Source organism: Oryctolagus cuniculus, chromosome 16 (assembly GCF_051225735.1).
Source record: "Oryctolagus cuniculus isolate XC-2025 breed Fujian yellow rabbit chromosome 16, ASM5122573v1, whole genome shotgun sequence".
Lineage (NCBI taxonomy): Eukaryota > Metazoa > Chordata > Mammalia > Lagomorpha > Leporidae > Oryctolagus > Oryctolagus cuniculus.
Window position 1 is genome coordinate 44806283 of NC_142882.1, and position 27772 is coordinate 44834054.

Here is a 27772-nt window from a genome sequence, read left to right on the forward strand (position 1 = left end):
TTATTTCAGTTAAGAAACAAATATATATTAATATAGAGCTGTCCCTCAATGGTATAGGACATATTTGAATTTTTGAAAAAAGTTATCTCTACTTTAAACTTAATTGGATAACCTATAATTTATCTGGCGATCCTGTTCTAACTCCTTCTGTGTATATAACTTCTTAAAAGCTATTAAATATCTTTGAAACTCAAATGAAGGCTCTGAAAATTCCTCTTTAAAAATACTTATGCTTGTAAAATTCCACATACTGTTTCAGGTAGCTGATGTGAGCAATTTTTTTTTATTAACACATTGGATATGTTAGGTAAAAATAATTTTTTGGCAGTTACAGTGCTAAAGGTACTGGATGTAAAGTTATATTATACACACACACAAAGTTTAGTACTATATTTCAAAGGTAGGGATAACATCAGAAGTTACTGAATCCAAACAACTAATTTTTAAAAAATGTTTATTTATTTATTTGAAATACAAGTTACAGAGAGTCAGTCAGTGAGAGAGAGAGAGAGAGAGAGATACATACACACACACACACACACACACACACAGAGAGAGAGAGAGAGAGAGAGAGAGGTCTTCCATCTGCTGGTTCACTCTCCAAATGGCTGCAATGATTGGAGCTGGGCCGAACCAAAGACAGAAGCTAGGAGCTTCTTCGGGTCTCCCACGCAGGCACAGGGGCCAAGGACTTGAGCCATCTTCCACTGCTTTCGCAGGCCATAGCAGAGTGCTGGATCGGAAGTGGAGCAGCCAGGACTTGAACTGGCACCCACATGGGATGCTGGCACTGTAGGTGGCGGCTTTACCCACTACACCACAGCACCAGCCCCCAAACAACTAATTGTTAAAAATGAAGATATTAGATAGAAATAGCCACCAGGACATAGAGTTTAAAAAGTTAGAGCAGACAAGGAAAACTAAGCTGATTATCAAATCAGTAACATCAGTCAATGTAGCCCTGTAATTAAACATATAATCCATATATGTTAGACATCTGTATTTAACACTTGCATAATAAAATTACACGTATAATTGTAAGTATGTTAAAATTCAAAAGCATATATATTTATTTTACAAAAAATGAAATTGTCACCTATTTATACTTTTATACTAATTGAAGACTGAAGCAAGGAGTCAGGAACTCATTCCAGGTCTCTCAGATGGCTGGCAGGGACCCCATTAATTCAGCCATCACTGCTGCCTTCCAGGATCTGCGTTAGGAGAGAGCTGGAATCTCACACCCGAGGCAGGTGTCAAACCCAAGGACTCTGTTGTGGGGCACACACATCTTAACTGCAAGTTAAACACCCAATCATTTTTCTTCAATTTTATTTATTTATTTAAAGATTTATTTATTTCTTTGAGAGGTAGAGTTACAGACAGAGAGAGGGAGAGACAGAGAGTGAGGACTTCCATCTGCTGGTTCACTCCATAAATGGCTGCAACGGCTGAACTGAAGCCAGTCTGAAGCCAGGAGCCAGGAGCTTTGTCCGGGTCTTCCACATGGATGCAGGAGCCTCAGCACTTGGGCCATCTTCCACTGCTTTCCCAGGCATATTAGCAGGGAGGTGGTTAGGAAGTGGAGCAGCCAGGACTGGAACCAGCACCCATATGGGATGCCAGCACCACAAATGGAGACTTAACCTACTACACCACCGTGTCAGTCCCCAATTTTATTTATTAATTCTTAAAACAGTGACTAAATTGTCAACCAGTCTCTTCTGTAGTTCACTACAAATGTCTGTGGACATTTTTGCTTTGAATGACTTATGCATCAATGGAATCGACTGTACTACTTTAGACTTTAAACATTAAAGATCGTCAATGCATTATGATCTCCTTGTATTCATTTGAAAAATTAATTCTAATATTTGATTTAAAGTAAAAATATATTTAATGATAGAACATTTTATTCCTTTTGCAAATAGGTTGCATGAATATATGCTATTTAGTCCACTCATATCCAAATAGATCAGTTTACTAGAAGTCTGCTAAAATTTAACCCAATAGTGATCAAATAACAACTGGAGAAAATGTTTTGTTTTCTGATAAACAGAATTAATCAGTGTCTGTATCACAGATGTTGTGTTTGTGTGTGTATCTCACCTAAGAGTGTACTTTTATTTTTCAAAGCAATTCAAATTTTGTTAAGCACATTTAAATCCTATGGTTTAGAATTTTGTTAAACACATTTAAATCCTATGGATTTTCCAAGTTCTGTTCATTACTCTAAACTGATTATGGGGTTTCCAGTGGCAGGAGTGTTCTTTTAATGGAAGACATGGTATTTACCCCCGGGAGATTTCCTGTGAATGACTGAGTCAGTGGTTGGATATTCGGTAACTTCCGAATGGATATTACCTTCTCCTGCTAGTTAAGACTTTTTTTTTTCAGTTTTTCTGAGGCAGTTATATTTTTCTTAAGATTATTAAAAATTTTTAAGTATCTACTTGATAATTTATAAAAACATGTAGTTGAATTAAAAAAATTAGTTATTCAAGAGGCAGAGACACAGAGACAGAACTCGTCCACTGGTTCATTCTGCAGGTCGCTGGAATGACTCAAGACCGGGCCAGACCGAAGCTGGGAGCTCAATCCAGGTGTCCCCCACAGGTAGCAGGGACCCAATCTCTTGATCCATGGCTTCTGCCTCCTGGGGCCCATATTAGCAGGAAACTACCGTCATGAGCCAGAGGCAGGTATCCAGAACCCAGGCACACCAAATGTGGTTTGCAGATGTCTTTATTGATAGGCTAAACACTGTTCCTTTTTCTTTTAATTTTAAAAACATTTTACTTACTTTTTTTTAAAAGTTATTTATTTGAAAAGCAGAATTATAGAGAGGGGGGAAGAGACACGCAGAGAAAGGGGGAAGAGACAGGATCTTCCATCCAAATGCTTCAGCTAATGTTGCAAAATGCATATGCTTGTGCATTTAGTATTTGTCAATGAGCTGAGGGTTTCCTCATGACATTTGGCTTCTGAGAAGTGATGGCTTCTCTCTGTCATCTCTCATAACTCTGACTGAATCAGTCTTAGTGCTTTCTTCATGTTTTCTATCACTGAAATAAGAATAAATGAGTATTATGCAACTTACCAAATGAAAATACTGAATGTTGTAACCGATTAACTCTGGCATCTGAAATTGGACTAATAGCTTTGCAAACATTCATTCGAGGCATTAGGGAATATTATCCTAAAGGTACATTTAGGGATTTGACCATTTAGGATTGATTTATCAACTGTTTTTGGTTAACCAGTTTTATCAGAGGGATTTTGAGGGAGCATCTCTTTTTTTTTTTTTTTTTTTTTTGACTGATCATTTTGTGTGGTTATGGCTGGATCTTACGAGTGTGCAATTAGTTGTCTTACTAAATAAAGGTGGTAGTGAATATTGCAAGAAACGGATCAATATCCTGAGACAGTACTTCTTTGCTTATAGGCATTCAGGAAGACAAAAAGACCTTATTATGATCATTCAAAGAAATAACGTGTGAGCATGGCCCCAGGGGAATGCACTGTCTTTCTTAAGGATTATGCCATTTTTAAAGTGTGCCATGTTCTTCTTAGCATTCTCAAAATTTAGCAATCATATGAGCCCTTAGGGATCCCTGCTAATCTAGAAATTCTGAGATGCCCAGAAACGCTGAGCTTGCCTGCATGCTCAAGCCCACAGCTGGTCCCCAGGGACGCTGCTTTGTGGACAGCACTGGGTGTGGAGCAGCAAGGAGATAGGGCGTCACCTGTCTTTCACACACCGTCAGGGGTCAGCTGTCACCACTGCTCAGGACAGTTGAGGGGTACTTACATATGGGTAAATCCTGAGGCTCGTAGGTGTATAGTCTGTTAGAGTACCTTCCGGTTAGATCAGCTCTAACTGTTAAAGAAGGATCTGCCAAGAAAAACGCAAGACACCAAAGTGTTATTTGCCCATGTTCTTAAAAAATCATTTCTGCCTCCTATTCTAAAATAAACTTCAACCAAGTTATTTATTTATTTATTTATTTTGATAGGCAGAGTTAGACAGTGAGAGAGGGAGAGACAGAGAGAAAGGTCTTCCTTTTCCATTGGTTCACCCCCCAAATGGCAGCCATGGCCGGCATGCTGCCAATCTGAAGCCAGGAGCCAGGTGCTTCTCCTGGTCTCCCATGAGGACACAGGGCCCAAGCACCTGGGCCATCCTCCACTGCCTTCCCGGGCCACAGCAGAGAGCTGGACTGGAAGAGGAGCGACTGGGACAGAATCCGGCTCCCCAGCCAGGAACAGAACCTGTGGTGCCGGCGCTGCAGTGAGCCAAATGAGCCGTGGCGCCAGCCAACCAAGTTAGTTTTATGCCTGTGAATTTATGATGAAATTAACTCGAATCACCCTTTGGTATATCATAGTTTCTGTCAATCCAGTTGGGGCACTGTACTTAAAGCTCGTTGGGATATGGATTGAATAAGGTGTCACTTTTTAAGAATGGGAAAAATTTACATAGAGTGTGACTTGTAAAAACCAAAGTACTTATTTGAGAAGGAACAAGGGAGGGAGGGAAGGAAGGAGAGAGAGAGTCTTCCCATTGCTGGTTCACTTCTCAGATGCTCATAATGGCCCCTAGCTGGGTTGAAGCAAGGAGCTGGAAACCCCATCCAGGTCCCCAGTGTAGTTGGCAGGTGACCCAACTACTCATGCCATCATGGCTGCCTTCCAGGAGTGGACATCAGCAGGAATCTGGATATTGAACCAGGCTCTCTGATGTGCGATGTGGACCTCTTACCTCCTGTCTTTTTTTTTTTTTTTTTTTTTTTTGACAGGCAGAGTGGACAGTGAGAGAGAGAGACAGAGAGAAAGGTCTTCCTTTGCCGTTGGTTCACCCTCCAATGGCCGCTGCAGCCGGCGCACCGCGCTGATCCGAAGCCAGGAGCCAGGTGCTCACCTGCTCTCCCATGCGGGTGCAGGGCCCAAGCACTTGGGCCATCCTTCACTGCACTCCCAGGCCATAGCAGAGAGCTGGCCTGGAAGAGGGGCAACCGGGACAGAATCCGGCGCCCCAACCGGGACTAGAACCCGGTGTGCCGGCACCGCAAGGCGGAGGATTAGTCTAGTGAGCCACGGCGCCAGCCAATGTCCTGTCTTAACCACTAGGCCTACTCCAATATTGTGAATTTCGATAGCAGAAATAATGAACTGTTATTGACTGAGTTACAAATGACTTCCTTTTAAAAGAAAATAGTACTTGAACTAGTGGGCTGAAATCTCTACTGATTCAGTGCATCTGAGAAAAAACATACCTACAAACATGATTCTAGGCACATACTGTCCATCAGGTGACAAATTCTTGTCAGTGGTCTCGTGCTGGAGGGGAGAAAAAGGGTGAATGTTGTTGGATAGGATTGTTTTTGATAGTAAATTTCAAGAGTATTTTATGTGAATTAAAATTTCAGTAATTTATTTTTGGCCATTTAGAATTTTACATTATTCTATATCAGCTAACACTTTGCTCTTTATGTTTTAAAAATAGACAAAATTTAAAATTTTCTACTAAATTCTGATTTTCAAAGAATTTATTTATTTATTTGAAAGGCAGAGCAACAGAAAGAGAGAAAGAGTGAATTAGTTCTATCCATCTACTGATTCCTTCCTCAAATGGCCTCAACAGCTGGGGTTGGGCCAGGCTGAAGCCAGGACTGACGAACTCTATCAGTGTCTCCCACATGGGTGACAGGGACCCAAGTTCTTGGGCCATCTTCTGCTGCCTTCCAAGGTGCATTAGCAGGAAGTTGGATCAGAAGTGGAGCAACTGGGACTCAACCAGCATTCTTTTTTTTTTTTTGACAGGCAGAGTTTAGACAGTGAGAGAGAGATACAGAGAGAAAGGTCTTCCTTCCATTGGTTCACTCCCCAAATGGCTGGTGTGCTGTGGCTGGTGCGCTACACTGATCCGAAGCCAGGAGCCAGCAGGTGCTTCCTCCTGGTCTCCCATGCGGGTGCAGGGCCCAAGCACTTGGGCCATCCTCCACTGCCCTCCTGGAGCTCCTCTGGAAGAGGAGCAACCAGGACAGAACCAGCACCCCAACTGGGACTAGAACCCCGGGTGCTGGCGCCTCAGGCGGAGGATTAGCCAAGTGAGCCGCGGCGCTGGCCTGAACCAGCATTCTGATATAGGATGCCAGCATTGCAAGCTGGTGGCTTAACCACAATGTTGGCCCCTAAATTATGATATTAAGAAACAACGTGGAGTCCTTGTACCATGAGATTCAGCATGATGAAATTATTCTGAGCCATTTCTTGAATTTCTTCACTTCGGGCAAACACTTTCTTTAGTGCTGTGAGGGCAAACAAAATGCCAATTAGTTTTAAAGATCAAAACATCGTCCATATGGCATAGCAAAGTAAAGCTAGTATTTGCAATTGTTTGCTGCTCTGGCTTTTGCCACTTTGTCCCTCATTGCTTCCCAGTGAGGGACAGTTTGTCCACAGAGTTGCAAGGTTAATCACATTACTGGAGACACCAGTCTTCTTTTCTTTCTTTCTTTTTTTAAAAAATTTATTTATTTATTTGAAAGATTTACACAGAGACAGAGAGAGTGAGAGAGGTCTTCCATCCACTGGCTCACTCCTCAGATGGCCACAACAACCAGGGTTGGGCCAGCCCAAGCCAGGAGCCAGGAGCTTCTGGGTCTCCCATGTGGGCACAGGGACCCAAGGACTTGGACCATTTTCCACTGCTTTCCCAGGCCATAGCAGAGAGCTGGATGGGAAGTGGAGCAGCTGGGAGTCAAACCGGTGCCCATATGGGATGCGGGCACTGCAGGTAGCGGCTTTACCCACTATGCCACAGCTCAGTCCCCAACACAGTTTTCTAATTTCATGTAATTGATTGACTCGTTGGTTAAAATAACTTCCTTCAGGAGGGCCCTCCCCATCTAAGAATATCAACTTCTGAAGAGATAGAACAACTATATCCAGGAGATTGCTGACAATATGCTTTCTTTCAGCATCTTAGTAAGAGAGGGAGAAAGAGAGATCCTCCTTCTGCTGGTTTATTCCCCAGATTCCTGCAACAGCTGAGACAAGGAGCCAGGAATTCCAGCTTGGTCTCCTATGTGGGTGGCAGGAAACCAAGTACTTGGGCCATTATCTGCTGCCTCCCAGGTGAATTAGCAGGGAGCTGGATCAGAAGCAGAGCAGGCATTCAGATAATAGGATGTGGACATTCCAAGCAGTGGGTTAAGTTTAACCCCCTGCACCACAACGCCTGCCCCATCTTTGATTTTTTTTTTTTTTTGTAATGAAATTTACTGATTGGCTTCTTAGCTGTTCTTCACTGATCACTTCTTGGAAATAGACTAAGATCTAGGGAACTAACATTACCTTGGCAGTATTGACAGTCTTCTAAGTGATGAATAACCATCAATGGCTTGTTACTAAACAAAGAAAATATAAAAATAAGTCAAGTGGTTAACTTTGGGTCAAAATGGACAGTGGAAATAGATCGAAGACTTTAGTGCTTTTGACAAGACTTGACGTGAAGGTCTCAGGCTTACAAATAGCAATGCTGCCTACAGAAGTGGTATTCCGTAGGTGGCTCCAGAACTGACTGCATCTGTGTCACCAAGGGGCTTATGAGAAATGTGAATTCATAGGCTCCATCCCAGACCCACTCAATCAGAATCCCTGCGAGGGAGCCTCAGATTATACAATAGTGCAGTGAGTTAAGTAGGTTCTCTTTCAGAGAAGAAAAAATATTATGAATACACTGTTCACTTCCAGAGGCAAGCATTGTGGCACAGCAGGTTAAGCCACTACTTGTGAGGCCCCCATCCCATTCTGGAGTGCTGGTTTTAGTCCTGGGATGCTGGCATCACAAGCTGTAGCTTAACCAGCTGTGCTACGACACTTGTCCCATGAAATGAAGTTTTTATGGCAGCTAACTGAGTTCCTTTCTCTTTAGATTAAGAGAAGAATTAGAATATTAACCATAGTGAAGAAAAGATAATTATGATTTGGACATATGAGATGATTTAAAAAATGTTGTTTGACTTGTGATAGGGGTGTGAGCCAACAAGGAGCCAGGCTCTTGTACACACCTCGGGTAACTCAGCAGTTCACAGACATAAGAACAGGAGAAGCCGACCATTGCATAATCCTGGCCTCTTCCAGGTGTTCAGTAGTCCCCAGAAGTGTTAAGTAGAAACTTTGAGCTGTTAATGATTTTATTCAACCTTCAACTTGGACTATAAGCAAATATTAGGCAAGAATAGGTCCTATAATTTAACTTGAAAATTTTTTGATCTTATTAGATAGTGAGTATTTTCCAACAAATTCAAACATAGTGGCAGGAAAGGAGACTAGAGATTTGATGAATTAATATTCCCACATTTTTATTAGGAGAAAATAAATCTAAAGCTATTAACTGATATTTTAGAAGTGAGTCTGGCATTTGGAACTTGTAAGCATTGACCCAGTGCTTTTCTGACAGAGAGCTCCTGTGTTTGAGTGTAGTAGCTAACAGCTGTCCTGAGGCATAGATGGGTTGGGGGTGTGAGTCAATCCCATCTCCTGACAGCTGCCATTTCTTCCTGGCACCTACGCAGCAGCTGGAGACAAGGACAGCTATATTTAGGGAAAGAGAAAGAAGTAGAAACTCTTGGTGAAGTAATTCAGGGTCAGATTTCTGGACAATGTATCCAAGGAAAAATTCATCAAGTTCATAGGAGGCTTACTCATTAACAGTTCAGCTATGAGCGAGTTCTTCACATATTCAAACTAAGATGCTACTGTTCCACTTCAGGAAAAACGCAGGAAAGCTTTTTGGCAGAAATGGAAGCAGAGACGGTGTAACACAGGGCTCCACAGCCTTTTTCAGCAAGGGCAGATTGTTAAAACTTGAGGATTTGCAGGTCGTACTGCCCATTGGCAACTACTCACCCTTGTGATTACCATGCAGCAGCAGCCACTGAGCATCTGTACAGAAATGAGTGTGATGGGGTGAGTGACTGGCATAGCGGGTAGGACAGGTAGGGCACCAGTTAGCATGCCCCTGTCCCACATACTGCAGTACTTGGGTTTGACTCCTGGCTCTGGCTCCTGACTCCAGTTTCCTGCTAATGTGGACCCTGGGAGGCAGTGGTGATGGTTCAAGTTGTTGTGTTCCTGCTTCCCCCAACTCCCCATGTGGGAGACTTGGAATGAGCTCCAAGTTCTTTGCCTTTGGCTTCAGCCCAGCCCAAATTGTTGTAGATGTTTTAGAAGTCAACCTGCTGATTCTCTCTCTCTCTCTCCCTTTCAAATAAGTAGGTAAGTAAATAAATATCTTTAAAAAATAAGTGTGGTTGTGTTATACTTAACTTGTATTTATGGACACTGAAATTTAAATTCATATAATTCTACATATCACAAAATATTACTCTTTTGAACTTTTTAAAAATTAAAAAATGTAAAAATCATTCTTAGCTTGCCATAGTTCTCACTGTGTGTAAACACAGGTGATTCCTGGTCTGACCTTTAGACTGGGAGACATGTGAGCTGACAGAGTAGCTCTTTGGTTGCTGTACTCTTGAGGCTCCAAAACCAAAGCCTTCCAGAAAGCCTTAGCATCACTCAGGGAACTATCTTTTCAAATTCTGTACTCTTTTTAAAAATTGTTATTTATTTGAGAGAGAGAAAGAAAGAGGCAGAGAGACAGAGATCTTCCACCCACAGCTGAGCCAATTCAGGAGCCAGGAACTCACTCATCCCAGGTCTCTCACATGGATGGCAAAGACCTACATATTTGAGCCATTGCTTGCTCCCTTTCAGAGCACCTATAGCAGGAAACTGGAATCAGGAACAGAGCTGGGACTAACCTGGGCCCTCAAAATGGGATAGATGCGGGCATTCTAAGCAATGTCCTAACTGCCAGAACAAATGCCTACCCCTATGATTTTATTCTTTTCTTTCACAAGATTTATTTATTTATTCAAAAGGAAGAGTTACAGAGAGGCAGAGAGACAGAGAGAGAGAGAGAGGCAGAGAGAGAGAGAGAGAGAGAGAGAGATTCTCCACTGGTTTACTTCTCAAATGGCTGCAACAGTCAGAGCTTGGGTCAGGAGATGCCAGGAGCCAGGAGATTCATCCAGGTCTCCTCTGTGGGTGGCAGGGCCCCAAGTACTTGGGTCATCTTCTGATGCTTTCCCAGGCACATTAACAGGAAGCTGAATAGGAAGTGGAGCAGCAGGGACTCAAATCACTACCACTGGAAGTGATGCTTTACTCACTATGCCACTACACTGGTCCCTGTAGTTTTTTGTTTCAAAATAGATTACAAATTCAGCTGGTTTGAAATTTCAGAGGTAAAAACTCTTCCTCTTCCTTTGTTTGCACAAGTAAGCTGTGTTAGTATTTCTTTTCCTTTTTAAAAAATTATTTTGATGGAGGGAGCGGGCGAGAGAGAGTGAGAGAACGAGAACACACTCCTATATGCTGGTTCACTTCCCAAATGCCCATAACACCCAGGACAGGGCCAGGTTAAAACCAGGAGCTGGGAACTCAATCCAGGTCTCCTGTGTGGGTGCTAGGAACCCAATAGCTTGAGCCATTACCACTGCCGTGCAGTGTCTATATTAGCAGGAAGCTGGAGTCAGGAGTCAGAGGCAGGTGTTGCTCAAACCCAGGCACTCCCATACAGGACATGAACATCTTAATCCCTAGGTCATGCTTGCTCTTACTATTTCTTTTTTAAATATTGATTTTACTTATTTGAAAGGCAGAAAACCAGAAAGATATGGAGAAACATAAAAAGAGAAACCCGTCTGCTGGTTCATTCTCCACATGGTCTCAACAGCCAGGTCTGAAACAAAGCCAAACCATGAGCTAGGAACTACACCCTGGTCTTCAACCTAGGTGGCAGCACTTGGGCTATCTTTTGCTGCATCCCAGGCACATTAGCAGGGAGCTGGATTGGCAGTGGAGCAGCCAGACCTGAACTGGTGCTCTGACACAGGTGGCTGGCACTGCAAGCAGCCGCTAAACCCGCTGCACCACAATGCTGGCCCCCTTACTATTTATGCCTCCTTCCAGAGATTTCCATGTCATGTACTCAAATGTGTGCATCTTTATGAACAGGGTTCTTTTGCATATGTCTGCATGTGTGTTCCCATGTGTGTGTATCTATCTATGATTATATAAGCATACACATTCCTTTCTTTTTAAAAAAAACACAAATATGAGCACATACGTAATATCATTTGTTTTATAAACATATGTGCACCATCTAATATTGTATTTTGTGGATCTGTGAGTATTTTGATTTATCTAATTAGTTCTCCCAAAGATCAGCAATGTGAATTGTTTCCAATTTCTTACTTTTAGATAATTTCCAAGCCTTGACATTTATAGGGATATTTATTTGGTAGACATGTTGTCCTTTAAATATGATTTTGCACATGGGTAGGTATATTTGCAAATATATTTCCAGAAGTAGATTTTCTCAATACAAAGCTACATGCTCTTATGATTCTCATACATGCCCTCCAGAGTCACTGGAACAATTTACATGCTCTCTGGTCATCTGAGTTTCTAGCTGTTTCCTTTGCTCTCACTAACACTGGTTATCAACTTAAAAATAGGTAGAAAAGAGAGAAGTTGATGTGGCTTTACTGTCTTATAAATAATAGTCAATCTTACTCAGATATTTGACTTGCTTACTTTTCTATTCTGTGAACTGTGATTTTTCCCGTACTGGTTTGGTGAGCATTTTTCTTATTACTGGACAGAAGAACCTTGTATATCACAGAAATTCTCCCACGTGGTGCATGCCGCTGTTTGTGCTGGGTTTTTGTTATTTGGTCTCTTTGCTTGTGTTGTTTTTGGTTATGCAGAAAATTCACGAGCTAAAAATATTAGTTTTTATTTTAGGTTCGTTATTTTTCTTTTAATTTTTTCTGTCTTTTGCCTTCCTTGGCCATGCTCAAGTCTAAGGAACAGGACTAGGGTCGGAGTGAGGGGTTGGGAGAACCTGTAGTGCAATCATGAAGGATTTCAGCTGTACCCAGGTGCGGCTCCAGCCTTTCCCTGATCTCATCCCTCCTCTACTCCAAGAATCTAAAGAAACAAAATTTTGCTGTAGTGTCTTCTATTACCTTAATGGTTTCAGTTTTGAAGTTACAATGTTGTAATTTATTTTGGCATAAACAAGAGATGTGGGTCCAAATTTCTTTTTTTTCCTGGATGGCTACTAACTCCTCTATCATACTAATTATTACACAATCTATCTCTCCTACCCCTGATTCCAAATGCTGCCTCACCTCATCATGTTGCATTCATGTATTTATTTATTTTTTGATAAGTAGAAATTCTGTATGTTTATGGTGTACAACCTGATTTTTGGATACACATAGATATTATGAGATGGCTAAATAAAGCTATTTAACATAGGCATTTCCTCACATCCTTACTGTTTTTTTTTTTTGTTATAGCACTTAAAACATACTCTCTTAACAGTTTTCAATTATCACTTTCATAATGTATGATAAAGCTGTTGGATTTATTTTTACTGTTTAACAAGTGTTGTATCATATGGTCACTATATCCCCAATTTCCCTATTCTTGAGCGTCTGATCACTACCTTTTACTTCGTGTTTCTAAGAACTTGACTATTTTAGATTCCACATATAAGTGAGATAATGTGACATTGCCTTTATGGGCCTGTCTTATTTTAATCAACACAACAACCTCCACGTTTGCCTGTTTTGTTGCAAGTGATGGGATATCCTTTTCAATGGCAGAAAGTCTTCCATGCTGTCTATCTATTGTGTTTTCTTTATCAGTTCATCTACTGATGGACACTTAGGTTGATTCTGTACCATGGCTATTTTGAATAATACTGCAATAAAACATGGGAGTGAAGATAATTCTTGGATACACTGATTTCATATCTTTTGGATATATTCCCAATAGCAAAATTATAGATCATGTGGTAGCTCTATTAACATTTTGAGGATCTATACACTTTTTTTTGTAATGACTCTACTGATTTATATTCCCACAAACAATGTGTGAGATGTCTATTTCCTCTTTTTTGATGTAGGCATTTATTGCTATAAACTTCTTCCTTAGGGATGGATGTTTGGTGCAGAAGTTGAGACACAGCTTTAAACACCCACATCCCTTATCTCAGTGTCTGAACTGGAGCCCGACTCTGCTCCTGATTGCAGCTTCCTGCTATTGTAGACCCCGGAAAGCAGCAGTGATGGCTCAAGTAGCTGAGTTCCTGCCACCAAGTGTGATAGACCCAGATTGAATTCCTGTCTCCGGACTCTGGCCTGGCTCAGTTCCCAGCTCCATCTATTGTGTGAATTTGGGGAGTGAACCAGTGGAAGTGAGATCTCTCTGTCTCTCTGCCTTTCAAATAAATGAAATAAGTAGCAAACAATAATCTTCCCTCATAAAACTGCTTTTGCTGGTTTCCCTAAGCTTTGGTATGTTGTATTTCCATTTTCATTTGTCCAAAAATATTTTCAATTGTAGTTTTTAATTTCTTCTTTGACCCATTGGTTTTTTAAGAATATATTGTTTCATTCCACATACTTGTTAATTTTTGGAAATTCCTATTATTGATTTCTTTTTCTTTCTTTCTTTTTTTTGACAGGCAGAGTGGACAGTGAGAGAGAGAGACAGAGAGAAAGGTCTTCCTTTGCCGTTGGTTCACCCTCCAATGGCCGCCGCGGCCAGCGCACTGCACTGATCCGATGGCAGGAGCCAGGTGCTTCTCCTGGTCTCCCATGCGGGTGCAGGGCCCAAGCACCTGGGCCATCCTCCACTGCACTCCTGGGCCGCAGCAGAGAGCTGGCCTGGAAGAGGGGCAACTGGGACAGAATCCGGCACCCCGACTGGGACTAGAACCCAGTGTGCCGGCACCGCAGGCGGAGGATTAGCCTATTGAGCCGTGGCGCTGGCCCCTATTATTGATTTCTAATTTTCTATCAGCATTGTCAGAAAAGATATTTAACATGACTTCAGTCTTAAATTTGTTAAGACTTGTTTTGTGTCCTAGTGAGTGAACTCTTTTGAAGAATACCCCATGTCTGCTTGCTGTGTATTCTGCTACTGTTGGATGAAATATTCTGTTTATGTCTGTCAATGTCCATTTGGTCTAAAGTGTATTCAAGTTCAGTGTTTCCTTGCAAGTTTTCTATCTGGATCATCTATCCATTGCTGAGAGGAGGGTACTGAATTCCCCTACTATTACTGTATTGCAGTCTATCTCTCCTTCAGTTCTAGCAATGGATGACTTCAAAAAGTTCATGGAAAAATGGACTTGAAAGATAAAAAAGTGAAAAACCATATATATAAACTTTGTCTCTCTACATAAACTCCACCAAGTTCAAGACACTGCAAGTGCTAGCATGTACTCCATCTCTAAATGTCTAAGGATGCTGGAAATGTAACCGTGTAACTGCCATCTTGGATTTTGAAAAGAAGAGAAACAGGAGAACTCTAAAGATTTTTTACAATGAAGAAACAAAAAGAAGTTTTTTTCTTCTTAATGTCTCAAACTACTTCTAGATGACTAGATCCTGTTCAAAACTGCTACAACACATTTGTATATTTATTTTGATGCAAAAGAAAATTAAATACATGCATAGTTTTTTTTTTGTAATACTCTAAGGGATCTTCAAATGTTTGTGGATTGTGCAGTTCAAAGTTCATTTTTTTGAACCAAAGAAAACTAATATTTTAATTTCATTTTCCTACACACCTATTAAAATACCCTCATACACATTTTCCATGAAGATTTTTAATATTTGCTTTAAAATTTAGAAGCTCCAATTTTGGGTGCATTTCTACTTACACTTATAATAATTTATTGATGAGTTTATCCCTTTATCATTATATAAAGATCTTTGTCTTGTTTTACAGTTATGACTTAATTTCTCTTTTAGATGAGTATAGCAACACTTCTGTTACTTTTCATGTACATGGAATATCTTTTTCCGTCCTCAAACATTTTTTTCAATCTTTCCATCTGTTTTTAAATTGGTGATTTTAATCCATTTATGGTCAATCAGGTTTATACTCTCTATTCCATTCAATTAATTTACCAGTAATATACCATATATATATATATAAAAGCATTGTAAAATATTCAATACTGATTAAGACTTATTCCTCATACATGCCTTTTCAGAATGTTCCTAACTATTCATTTCTTTTTCTCCATTTCTACCTTAGAATTGCCTTTTGAAAACATTCTGTGGCAATGTATTATCATTGTCTTAAAATTTTTTTTAAGTGAAGACAGAACTGATCATTTTTATGATGTTGAGTCTTCCTAGCCAAAAGCAGAATATGCCTTCCCATTGGTTTGTAATGTTTTCTGTTAGTACATTTAAGATCACATGTATTTTGCACATTTTCTGTCATTCATTCTGGGGTATTTTAACTTTTTGGTTGCTAGTTTAAGTTGAATATTTTATGGTTTTTTTTTTTTAAGATTTATTTTATTTATTTGAAAGGCAGAGTTAGAGAGAGGGAGGGAGAGACAGAGAAAGAGATCATCCATCTGCTGGTTCATTCCCCAGATGGCCACAACATCTGGGGCTAGGCCAGGCCGAAGTCAGGAGCCTGGGTCTTCCGTGTGGGTGCAGGGACCCTAGCACTTGGACCATTCTCCATTGTTGTCCCAGGCACATTAGCAGGGAGCTGGATTGGAAGTGGAGCCATCAGGATGTGAACAACACTCACTCATTGCCCGTACTGACAGTGGTGGCTTAACCCACTGGCCACAGTGCCAGTCCCTGTAGGTTCTTTTGAAGATACTTTTCTCTATATAAATGTTACTGATTTCTATATATTTGTTTATTCTCATGTAACTTGACTAAGTGTTTATTGTTCTGAAATTTTTTGTGGATTTTCTTTAGTTTTTCGTGTATATAGCCATCATCTGCACATAAGGAGACTTGTACTTTCTCTCCAAATTTTAATATTTTCATGGAATTTCACTGGTTAATACCTTCAGAGTAGTGTTGTAATTGTAGTGATTGTTGATGTCCTTGCCTTGTCCAGACTTTAATGGGACCCATGTTTGTTTTCCCAGTAAGTACGATGTTTACTTTTTTTTTTCTTTCTGGAATGGATGCTTCCTTGTTAGAATAAATTTAAATAAATTAATATTATGAAATACAAATTGTTTTTTAAAAATTTAGGCATGTATATTGCATTCTATTAAATGTCTTCTTAGCATTAGGCCGGTGCTGCGGCTCAATAGGCTAATCCTCCGCCTTGCGACACCAGCACACCGGGTTCTAGTCCCGATCAGGGCGCTGGATTCTGTCCCGGTTGCCCCTCTTCCAGGCCAGCTCCCTGCTATGGCCCGGGAGTGCAGTGGAGGATGGCCCAAGTCCTTGGGCCCTGCACCCCATGGGAGACCAGGAGAAGCACCTGGCTCCTGCGATCGGATCAGTGCAGTGTGCCGGCCGCAGTGCACTGGCCGCGGCGGCCATTGGAGGATGAACCAACGAACGGCAAAGGAAGACCTTTCTCTGTCTTTCTCTCTCACTGTCCACTCTGCCTGTAAAAAAAAAAAAGAAAGTCTTCTTAGTATTTTACAGATAGGAGATACTTGCGTGTTTTATCTCCTTATCAATGTTAAATTATTTTAATTAATATAACTCCTTTTGGAAAGATTAATTTATATATTTGAAAGGGAGAGATAGGGAGGGAAGAAGGGTCTTCCAACTGCTGGCTTACTCCCCAACTGCATTCAACAACCAGGGCTAGCCAGGAGCCAGGAACTCCATCTGGGTATCCCATGTGGGTGGCAGGGACCCAAGAACTTGGGCCATCATCCACTGCCTTCCTAGGCACATTAGCAGAAACCTGGATGGAAACATGGAGTAGCTAGGACTTGAACCAGTGTTCCAACTGGGTATGCAGTGTTTGCACACAGCCAGTTAGCCAACTGTGCCATGGTAGTATGCTCCCCCAATTAATGCATTTTTTAAGCTGGAATCGTGCTAGCATTCCTAGATGGTCTTAGACTTCTGTCTTTGGTAATATTTGTCTGGTTTCAAGAGTACTAGATTCTCACCTAATTTGGAATCTTTCTCCTTCCTTAAAGAGTATTGGAATTGTTAGATATTTAATAAATTCTTGGGGAGTTTTAAAAAATATAACATTCTCCCAAAGATTTCATGGGTCTTTAAATCAGTTTTTTAAATTTTTTTTAATTTTTATTTATTTTTTAATTTTTTTTATTTTTGACAGACAGAGTGGACAGTGAAAGAGAGAGACAGAGAGAAAGGTCTTCCTTTTGCTGTTGGTTCACCCTCCAATGGCCGCCGCGGCCGGCGCACCACGCTGATCCGATGGCAGGAGCCAGGTACTTCTCCTGGTCTCCCATGGGGTGCAGGGCCCAAGCACTTGGACCATCCTCCACTGCACTCCCTGGCCACAGCAGAGAGCTGGCCTGGAAGAGGGGCAACTGGGACAGAATCCGGCGCCCCAACTGGGACTAGAACCCGGTGTGCCGGCGCCACAAGGTGGAGGATTAGCCTATTGAGCCACAGCGCCGGCTTAAATCAGTTTTGAGTACTGAGCCTGGCATGGTGATTGAGACATAGCAGTGGACGCTTGGTGAGTCCCTGACCCATCAGCTGCCAGTGTGGATGTTAAGAGCAGAGCCCCACATCATTCTGATGATCAGGAGGCTGAGGACACCTGCTCCCAACAGGCTTCCTATGTAAGCTTGTAGCATGCCTAATGAGTGGTACTGCTTGAGTTATACAACTTAAATAAAAATCTTGCTTGGGTAGTAAGGAAATTAACACAAAGGTATTTACCGTTCTCTTTCATAAAGACAATTTTAGTAGCAACTCTTGGTCCAAACAGCACATGATAGCAATGCCAATACTTGCTTTCTATCTATATGACCTATTAAAATTAACTTTGTATCTATATGACCTATTAAAATTAACTTAAGGGCATTTTACCTTTTGTGAGCGTGAAAAAGACCTTCTTCATAAGTTTGTACCCAAGTGATGTCATCTCCCCACCCTAGAACAGAGAAGAGAAATCAATGCATTAATGGCTACCGAAGAGCTCAGATATGGGATTTTGATACTGGTATTTATCTGTCTGAACCGCCAAGCTTTTGGCTGTTGTGTGGAGGTTACACACTTTAATTTGGTACAAATAGGTAGAGTGAGAATATTTGGGTACTCTGTTTAAAACCCCAAGGCCCTTGGCATTGAACCCAATAAGTACTAGCTAAATGCTTTTCTGATTAATAGTAGTTGAAAGGACATCTCAGGACTATGCAAAAGCTCTGGCTTCCAGATTGCATAGGAAATAATCTTTGCATGTTTTGTATAACTGTCAGGAATACTTTGGATTATATATCATACTTTGGAGTGCCAAGAAATGGTGACCCCCTCTAAGTCAGTAGTTATTGTGAGAAAAGGGAATTCAAAATTTTGGTTTGACTTCTGACTTGGAAAAATTCTGGTATGGGAACTTCATGGTTGAGAGACAGCATAAAATACAGGTGTTTTGGATGCATCCAAGATATTGGAGGAGAAAGAGAGAGAGAGAGAAAGCAGTGAGTGGAGGGTGAACCCACTAGCCTTAAAGAAGTACGAGAGGCAAGGATGTGTATTAGAGACAGAATAAGATCAAGCAGAAGAGTGCACAGACCTTCAGGAATACTGCACAGTATTTTAAGGAAATACCACAGTGTACAATAAGATACACTGAACTAATGTGAACACAGAAATATTTGGAGGCTGTTTGGGATCCAGATTTTCTTGTATGTTTCAAATATTGTCCAGTTGTAATTTCTGGTTGTAATATCATGGAAAAATAATAGCCAGAAATTATGAAGCAAAATTAAAGATGATTTCATGTTTTTTGTAACTATAGGAATACAACTCACATACCAATACATGCTCAGCTGTTGACACTGTACACTTTTTCTAGTAAAAAAAAAAATTCACAAAGTTGTGCTACACTCTGGCCTCAGAATCAGCTCTTAAGGCATTCGGATCTGGCTAAAAAGGCCATGAGAGTTTCTCAGGCATGGAAAGCCAAGACACTGTGGCCAAAAATGACCTAAGTGAAAGATTTCGGTGGGTGAGATCCCAGTGGAAAGAACGGACCATCAAAGAAGGAGGTACCTTTCTCTGAAGGGAGGAGAGAACTTCCACTTTGGTTATGGCCTTGTCTACATAAGGCCGGAGTTGGTGAACTCAAGAGGCTTCCATAGCCTTGGCAGCTCATGACAAGAGCCTTGGGTGATCACTGACATCATAAATAAGAGTGTCAATTGTTAACAACAGGAGTCACTGTGCACTTACTCCTCTTGTAGGATCTCTGTCCTTAATGAGTTGTAGTATGAGAATTAATGGTAAAACTAGTCTTCAAACAGTACTTTATACTTTGTGTGTCTGTGTGGGTGCAATCTGTTGAAATCTTTACTTAGTATATACAAAGTTAATCTTTTATATATAAAGAAAATTAAAAATTAATCTTTTTTTATTTTTATTTTTTTTGACAGGCAGAGTTAGTGAGAGAGAGAGAGAGAGAGAGAGAGAAAGGTCTTCTTTTTTCCGTTGGTTCACCCCACAAATGGCTGCTATGGCTGGCGCGCTGCGCCGATCCGAAGAGAGGAGCCAGGTGCTTCCTCCTGGTCTCCCATGCAGGTGCAGGGCCCAAGCACTTGGGACATCCTCCACTGCACTCCCGGGCCATAGCAGAGAGCTGGACTGGAAGAGGAGCAACTGGGACAGAATCCGCGCCCCAACTGGGACTAGAACCCGGGGTGCCGGCACCACAGGCGGAGGATTAGCCATGAAGAATGGGATGGGAGAGGGAGTAGGAGATGGGATGGTTTGCAGGTGGGAGGGTGGTTATGGGGGGAAAACCGCTACAATCCAAAAGTTGTACTTTCAAAATTTATTTATTAAATAAAAGTTTTCTAAAAATAAAAAGTTGTGCTACAATCATTTTTGGACATTTTCATTACCTAAGAAAACCCCTGTGCCCTTTAGCTATCATGCCCCCCAATCCCCAATCTCTTTTTTTGCCTTGATCCTATATACCATCGATTTGCTAATTGTGCACAGTTTGTATACATGGAATCATTTGCTATGTGATATTTTGTCACTGGATTATTTCAATTAGCATAACGTTCTTAAGATTCATCCATGTTGTGGCATGCATTAGTATTTAATTCCTTTTTGATGATTAAATATCATTGCATTATATTACTATACCCCGTTTTACTAATCCTTTCATCAGTTGATGGGCCTTTGGGTTGTTTCCATTTTTTGGCTTTTTTTAATGCATAATGCTGCTGTGATCCTAAGTGTGCAAGCTTTGGTGTGGGTATACACACAGGAGCAAAACTGCTGAATTGAACTGCCAGACTGTTTTTCCCAAGGTGGCTGCATCATTCCACATTCACACCAGCAATGTTGCCGGTTTGTCTTTGCCTGCTTTGAAACTCTTAACATTGGAAGGCTCTTTCATGTTCATGTTCATCTAACACCTCATCTTAGCAGAAACTTCATCTCTGTCCTAATCTTGATTCTCTTCCAACTCTGCTTCCCACATTCATTACACATCAAAAGAACGCTGTTCTAGAACAGCAGGTGTGATTATGCCCCTGCTTAATTTTCCCTCTTCTGTTGCTGCAAACATCACTCAATGCTGGAGTATCAGCAATGGGCAGAACTTACATTGTGTATTCCTATTCAACATGGGTCCACAAACATCAAAGAGTGTCTGCTTACTTTACTGGGCACTGCGAATACAAACGTTAAGTAATATAATCCAACCCTCAAAGAATCACTCACAGCCCCATCAGCAGCTGTGTTCTAGTCTACTTGTTTTGATATGTTCTGTCTCGTAGTCATAATAGGGCAAAGGGCACTCAGAAGTTGAGGTCCTCTCAGGATCTCTGTTCATTGCTTTTAATCCCACCTGTAAACTGTCTTTGCTTTCTTTGCCTTCTGAGGTTTCATTCACTCCTGTAATACGTGTTATTGAGTATGTCAGGCAATGCACTGGGTGCTGGGCGGCTGTCTTGATTCAAAAGAAGTAAGACATTTTTTGAGTCATTGTATGTACCTGTGCTTTTGTTTCTTGAACCATCTATTGCCTTGATCCAATTAATTCTCTTGTTTTTCGCCTTACTGTCTGTTTATTTAGCTGCTTACTGCTGCCCTCTGCTTTCAGGGGCTCCAAGTGCTACTTCACATCCTGTACCCACATCCTTCCCTCTTCCCCTTTTAACCCTCATTCATTCTGAGCCTTTTCTCTTGGTTTCCTAAATGGCAATAGATGGCAACAAGCAAAACTACATAGAAGCCAAGTTTTAACAATGGGGTTCTCAGTTATTATCACATCCTTGCTATCAAAATAGTTCATTAATAATTGTAATAGGAGATCCATTAAGTTGTATGCATATGCTGTTTCTGTTTAATATATTTTTCATAACATTCACCAAAAAATTTTAAGCCGACATTTAAAAGTGAGCACAGAGCATGTTGACGTCTTATGGTAGGTGCAGGTGTAGCAACGTGGCTTCTCTCAGTCCTGGAAGCTCATCAGAGTCAATGCCTAGTTTAGTCTTTGCCACTAAAGTGTTACTTGACCAGGGCCGGTGCTGTGGCACAGTGGGTTAAAGCCCTAGTCTGCAGTGCTGGCATCCCATATGGCTGCTGGTTTGAGTCCTGGCTGCTCCACGTCCGATCCAGCTCTCTGCTATGGCCTGGGAAAGGGGTAGAGGATGGCCCAAGTCTTTGGGCCCCTGTACCACTTTGGGAAACCTGGGGGAGGTTCCTGGCTCCTGGCTTCAGATCCACACAGCTCTGGCTGTTGTAGCCAACTGGGGAGTGGGCCAGTGGATGGAAGACACCTCCTCTCTCTCTCTTTCTCTCTCTGTGTAACACTGACTTTCAAATACATAAATAAATCTTTTAAAAAAAATTACTTGACCTCTCTGTTCTATTATCTTTATGTCTATATAGAGGGATATATAATAAATTACATTTCTCCCTTTCAATTGATTTCCTTGGCAAAAAGTTACTGAGTCTCTAGTATATAGTTGCTGTGATTGCTAAACTGAAGTAGAATGAGTTATCAGGTAAACCCCAGTAGGCATTTGGCTGGCACCCAGTACATCTGTTAAGAAATGAGTGGACTTGATAAGCAAATAAATGTTTTAGAATTTGAAATCATACCACAGGAGGTCTTCATTTCCTCGCTCTATTCATGTGATCTTTCCAAACAGTGCTCAAGTGCTCTTGTAGTTGAACTGCTGATTTTGAATTCCCCGAGTGAGGATAGATGGTTCTAACTTACCAGGAAATTGTAGAAACCAGTTTTGGGAATTTTTCCCTTATAAAAATGTCTATTTATACCTGAAGTTATGTTTGTTTCTTAAGCCAAGAAAAACATCACAGAAAGAAAAATGTTTTCTAATCCCAAAGCCAATGATAAATCCAGCTTATGACACCCAAAACCGGTGCATGTGTCTTTGGGAATCAATATAGCAAGACTGGCCTAAATTCTCAGGAATTTGGATAAAGTTTAATTTTTTGGGTAACTTTGTATAAAATCAGTCCAAATTATTTTCTTAATAAGCAGGACTTGGAATTTGAGTACATTTCGAAGAATTTAGGTATTTTTAAGATATTATGATGATATACCCATCAATCATATTAATCATTCTCTACGACTCTGGTTATCATAGTTGTAGAGAGGAATTCAGTTCTCCACTACTTTTGCTAAAAGATACGACATGTATCTTTTTTTTTTAAATTTTAGATTTTTTTTGAGAGACAGAGACAGGAACAGAGCTCCCATCTGTTGATTCCCTACCCAAATGTCTGCAACAGCTGGGCCTGAGCCAAGCCAAAACCAGGAGCTGGTAACTTATTCCAGGTCTCCCACGTTAGTGGCAGTGACTGAATTACTTCAGCCATCATGGCCTTCTCCCAGGGCACATGTTAGCAGAAAGCTGGAGATGAGAGCAAGAGGTGGGTTTTGAACCCAGGCATTCCAATGTGGGATATAGGCCAAATGCTTGGCCCAGGAAATTGTTGTTATTTTTTCCCAGTTGGTTTAATTCACTGTCAAAACTCAATGGATCCTTCCTGTTTGTCTTTAAAAATCACCTTTGGAGCCACACAATAGAAATCTTCCAGTTAATTGAATTTGCTTCATAACTAGAGTATGGGTGAAGATATCAAGTATTTTTCAAACAATGCAAATGATTGAGTTTAGGAAATGACATAAAGAATACCATACCTCTTGAGAGTGTCTGAGGAGGCCTCTTTCCCTTTTTGATGGCAATAGCAAGGTTAGAAGAGACGGTGATAAGGAGGAGGCAGAGAGCCAAAGCATAGTGTAACATGGTGCCTTCTAGAACGTTCCTCGGGAGAAGCTGGAGGACAGAAGATAATGTTCAGGACCTTACTGGGTTACTTCAGGCCATGTTAAAAGACATTTACTTAGAGCTGGTCCCAGCCTGTGTGGATGAATCATTCTGCTTCCTTAATCTGACTCAGTCTACCCACCCTTTCATCCAGGTTTTATTCTTTTTTCTTTCTTTCTTTTCTTTTCTTTTCTTTTCTGACAGGTAGAGTAGACAGTGCAAGAGAGAGACAGAGAGAAAGGTCTTCCTTTCATTGGTTCACCCCCCAAATGGCTGTCATGGCCGGCGTGCTGTGTGGATCCAAAGCCAGGAGCCAGGTGCTTCCTCCTGGTCTCCCATGCGGGCACAGGACCCAAGCACCTGGGCCATCCTCCACTGCACTCCTGGGCCACAGCAGAGGGCTGGACAGGAAGAGGAGCAACCGGGACAGAATCCGTGCCCCAACTGGGATTAGAACCCAGGATACTGGCACTGCAGGTGGGGGATTAGCCTAGTGAGCCATGGCGCCAGCCCCAGGTTTTATTCTTAATAAATATCTTAGAAGTGGTATCAACTCTGTGAATGGTCACTTGGTGAAAAATCACATTCTGGGCATCCTGCACATAGGGCGAGGCAACTAAGAGAGAACTGGATCCAGGTGTTAGGTAGGAAGTCAGATATGAGCTTGTGTGTGTGACAAAGGCCTAAGGAGAATTTGGGTTCAACATATGCATCTCAAAGTCATCCCAATAATGTTTCAGGGGCAGCCCAGTGTTTGCATCCTGCCCTGCTCCTTCTACCCAATAACCTGCCAGGTGGGGGTCCCCGCCCCTTCTGCCTGATAATCTTCCAGATGCAGCCCAGTATCTGCATTTCAAATACCCTGCTCCGATCCTCCAGGGGGTCTTGCTCACCCTTCCTCTAAACCCAGGGTGGCACCAGCTAGGCTTCCTCCTGTCTGATAACTTCTGGGAGAAAACTCAGATAGGAGTTTCTAGTATTTACACCCATAAAGTCTTTTGTTTCAGGAGGAGATGTGAGAAGACAAAGACCCATCTCCTTAAAAACCCCTGGCCTCAACTGGACTGCGCACTCAGCCCTCTGCCTCTCTGCTGAGCCGCCCACTTGGCCTGGTCAGGTGTCTTCTCCACTCAACCATGGAACCTCGCTCTCCCCCAGTCTGAGTGACTGGGCACTCTCTCTCAGGTTCTGTCTGGAGAGGTGCCCATCTGTTCTTACGGATATCCCTACCCTAATAAACCTTGCTATTTTACTTTCCACCACTCTGTCTCATGCCTGAATTCTTTCTTGTGCGAAGACAAGAACCCTGCCATTCACTGGTAACACAGGCACATGAAACCTGCTGCCAAACTGCACAGCCCCGCAGAGAAACGCAAACAAGATGGTGTTTGTTAATGGCCTTGGAATTGTAAAGAGCGATACAAAAGTGAGGTCTACCAGCCAGGGATAGCCTTTACCTCTTGATTCTTCTAGACCCAGTGATTAAAACAACATTTTAACTCTGTATCATACTGAGGCTAAGCATGAACAAATACTGCTTGAAACAGGAATCAGGGGAAAGTTAGACCACGAAGAATCCTTGTCCTTCAATTCCTTTATGGTCAGTCACTCCAATGGTCACTCAGCCCCTCTGCCCTTCACCTCTTTTCCAAAAGTCAAGCATTGGCACATTGCTGTGACTTAAACATATGTATATAGAATAGAGTGGAGTTCATATTTTTTGTTAGCTAACATTACAATTGATTCTAAAGTTAGTGTGCTTTTCTTTTTTATACTTTGCATGGTAAGATTTAATCAAAAGTCCAGAGTGTGGCCTGAGTTGGTCTTAAACCACTTGGTAAATGCATTACAAAGTATGTTCCATACTTGTGAGATGTTGTTTAGTTACAGTATTCTTAGCATATAAATCCCACATGCAATTCTGAAACTTCATCTCAAAGTAGGAAATAAATGATGGACAGTTGTCCTTCAGGTTTATTTAAAGTTCCTTTACAGTTTTTCCCCCCCTGACGATTTATGTTATTCAGTGGTGAACGTCTCACTAAAATAGTGCAATTTCCTGGCTGAAGTACAGTGAATGACTCTTCAGTGATTGGTCATACATAGAAGTTTCTGCAGTGAGCTGTGTTAGTCACTGTGCAAAACTGAAACTCTAAGCAGGCCCAGTGCTTTGGCATTGGCAAAACAAGTGGCACTTGCCATAGTGTAGTCAGGTAAACAACAACTGTAGTCATGGAGAGCAGCAGTGTGGTGGTGGTGAGGTTTACAGAGGATGGGTTTTTCCAGACAGTTCCGCATTCCTCTGGTGCCAGTGTGTGCCTCTTCTCAGTGGGGTGTCTCTTCCAGCCCAGCTCTGGACTGAAAGGGTTGTCACTCCAGGTTTGCTGAATTTAAATGATTTGCCTCCAGAATCTACAACTAACTCCTTTTGTTCTACTTTCTTGTCTTTGCCCACTAAACAATTCTGTTAAACAGTAACCATGGTGCCAGATAAAGATCTCAATTCAAGTTCTTATAACTTGTTAAACCATAAAACATTGCAGAATATCTTCCTGTACCCCGAGGGCTGGTCATCTTGTACCTTAAAGATTGAATCCAAGCAAGGGTGGATTCCAGTAGGGCTGAGAGACAGCTGAGTCTGAACACAGAGCCTAGCCTGGGCAGGGACCTTGGTCAAGGTGTAAGTGGCAGTGGACAGAATGAAGGGACCCCCTGGGACAGCCTGTTCACCTGGATCCAGTGAGCTTCTAGAAGGTCTGTGGATGGCTACAGGAAGCTCAAAACTCCCTGAAACTGTATGTATGGGTGTGTGTGCCTCTGTTCACTTTCCTAGGGAAAATGGTCCCACATTGCCTTAAGTTTCTTATACGTAAAGAAGACTCAGGGAACACCCAACTGCGGGAAGTACTGGCAATGTTTTCCACGTTAGAGGTGGAGATAAGCAGGTGGAATCTACATTAGAAAGTGTAACTCCCTCTCTTGCCATTTTAAAGCTGCCAAATTTAGAGGTGAATGGGAAACTTTTTTTTTTCTTTCAAATGTCAAGTATTTATGTATTACCAAAGACTTTCTGCTTAACTCAAAATCTTAGTTTTCTGTTTTACATGGTTGGTAAATTAAAATAGACTACAACAAAGCGCTACAACTTGCCCATTGTTGGTTTTGAATGAACAGTGCTTTCCTTGGTGAAGTGGAATGTGGGTGACTGAGGGTGCTTTAGTCCCCATTGCAAAGGCAAGCTTCTTTGAAGGGGGTACAGGGATGAAGGAGACTTGGTCATGATGCCACAGCAGGTTACAGCACAATTTGCCTTTATAAACATTGTCCAGTTAGCATTTTCTTACAATAATAGCATTTTGCATTTCAAAATAATTCAACACAAGCCACTTACTTAAATATTGTATTAAAAATCTCTATATTTAAAACACACATACACACACACATACACACAAAGGATAGTGGGAAGAACCAGTGTTCCCTATAGACTAATTTTTAAAGAGTCATTTTTGGTTGATGCCAGTTTATATTCTAACATCCGTATAAATAGAGAATAAAACTGTGAGGCCAGCAAAGGAAATTCAGTCCAGTAAGAGAAGAAAAACACAGTTCCATTCACTTTCCCCACCCTTTCCTGAAAGCCTCATTTTTAAACAGCAAAAGTTGATCATTTAAACATAGCGGAGGTTGAGCACTGATTAATTATATAATCTGGAGACGTTGCTTGCTTACCTGTCCTGGCCCGTGCTCCTGTCAGAAATGTTTTCTGGATGTTTCTGGTTAAAAACGGGTGTGGATTTATAGACACCTGCACACATACGCACCTGACTGACCTACAACCCCACCTGCCTAGGTACAATCGCATAGTCACCTGCAGACTTGCACAAATAGGCTTGTCCGAAAAACTCTGTCCTACCAAGTCGCATGCTTCTCACACTGAAAAGGCTCTTCTGTTTCTCTAAATCAAGACTGAGTGTCCTCATGAAATCAGGCCAAATAATACCATCTTTAGGATCCTTTCTCCTCTGCTTTTGGCTTCCCAGGCTAATTTAATGTTTGGCTGGAGTTCAACACCGAGAGGGGAAAAAAGGAAGAAAAGAACAGGGAATGAATGTGGTCCCTGTGTGTGCCCCATTGTTCTTGAGAGATCCTGAGGCCTGCAGATTAGATGAAAAGCAAAGAGAAATTCCTAGGGGTTACTCTGTTTACAGGAATATAATTAACAACTGAAGAGATTAGCAACCACTCCTTTTTTTTTTTTTTTTTTTTTTTTAAAGAGAAAGAGCGAACCGGAGACAGAGAGGGAAATAAAAAATGAAAATACTGTTTTAAAATTCAACACTTTTGTAACTGGATTATTATTCCCAATCT

At 41.5% G+C, this 27772-nt stretch overlaps 1 protein-coding gene and 1 long non-coding RNA gene across 5 annotated transcripts in view; one reads left to right on the forward strand and one right to left on the reverse strand.

Moving 5' to 3' along the window:
- Nucleotides 1-573: 573 nt before the first annotated feature.
- Nucleotides 574-27353, reverse strand: AGR3 (anterior gradient 3, protein disulphide isomerase family member). 2 transcript variants are annotated; one of them, XM_051832549.3, is made up of 8 exons: nucleotides 27273-27353; nucleotides 23278-23413; nucleotides 17958-18021; nucleotides 7360-7412; nucleotides 6235-6311; nucleotides 5277-5340; nucleotides 3812-3895; nucleotides 574-3065 (listed from the first exon to the last, which is right to left on the reverse strand). In XM_051832549.3, exons 2-8 carry the CDS (start codon nucleotides 23381-23383, stop codon nucleotides 3016-3018), a joined length of 498 nt encoding a protein of 165 aa, XP_051688509.3. In that variant the 5' UTR covers nucleotides 23384-23413; nucleotides 27273-27353; the 3' UTR covers nucleotides 574-3015. The 2 variants fall into 2 exon arrangements, with proteins under 2 accessions (XP_051688509.3, XP_008272298.3); XM_008274076.5 differs by having other exon boundaries at nucleotides 577-3065; nucleotides 27134-27273.
- LOC138845849 (uncharacterized) overlaps nucleotides 25974-27772 on the forward strand; it is a 126581-nt gene continuing 124782 nt past the window's right edge. For 2 of the 3 annotated variants that reach the window (XR_016222442.1, XR_011383051.2), the window contains exon 1: nucleotides 25974-26199. This is a non-coding gene — a long non-coding RNA (uncharacterized LOC138845849). The remainder of the gene's footprint in view (nucleotides 26200-27772) is intronic. The other variant, XR_011383052.2, reaches the window with a different exon arrangement.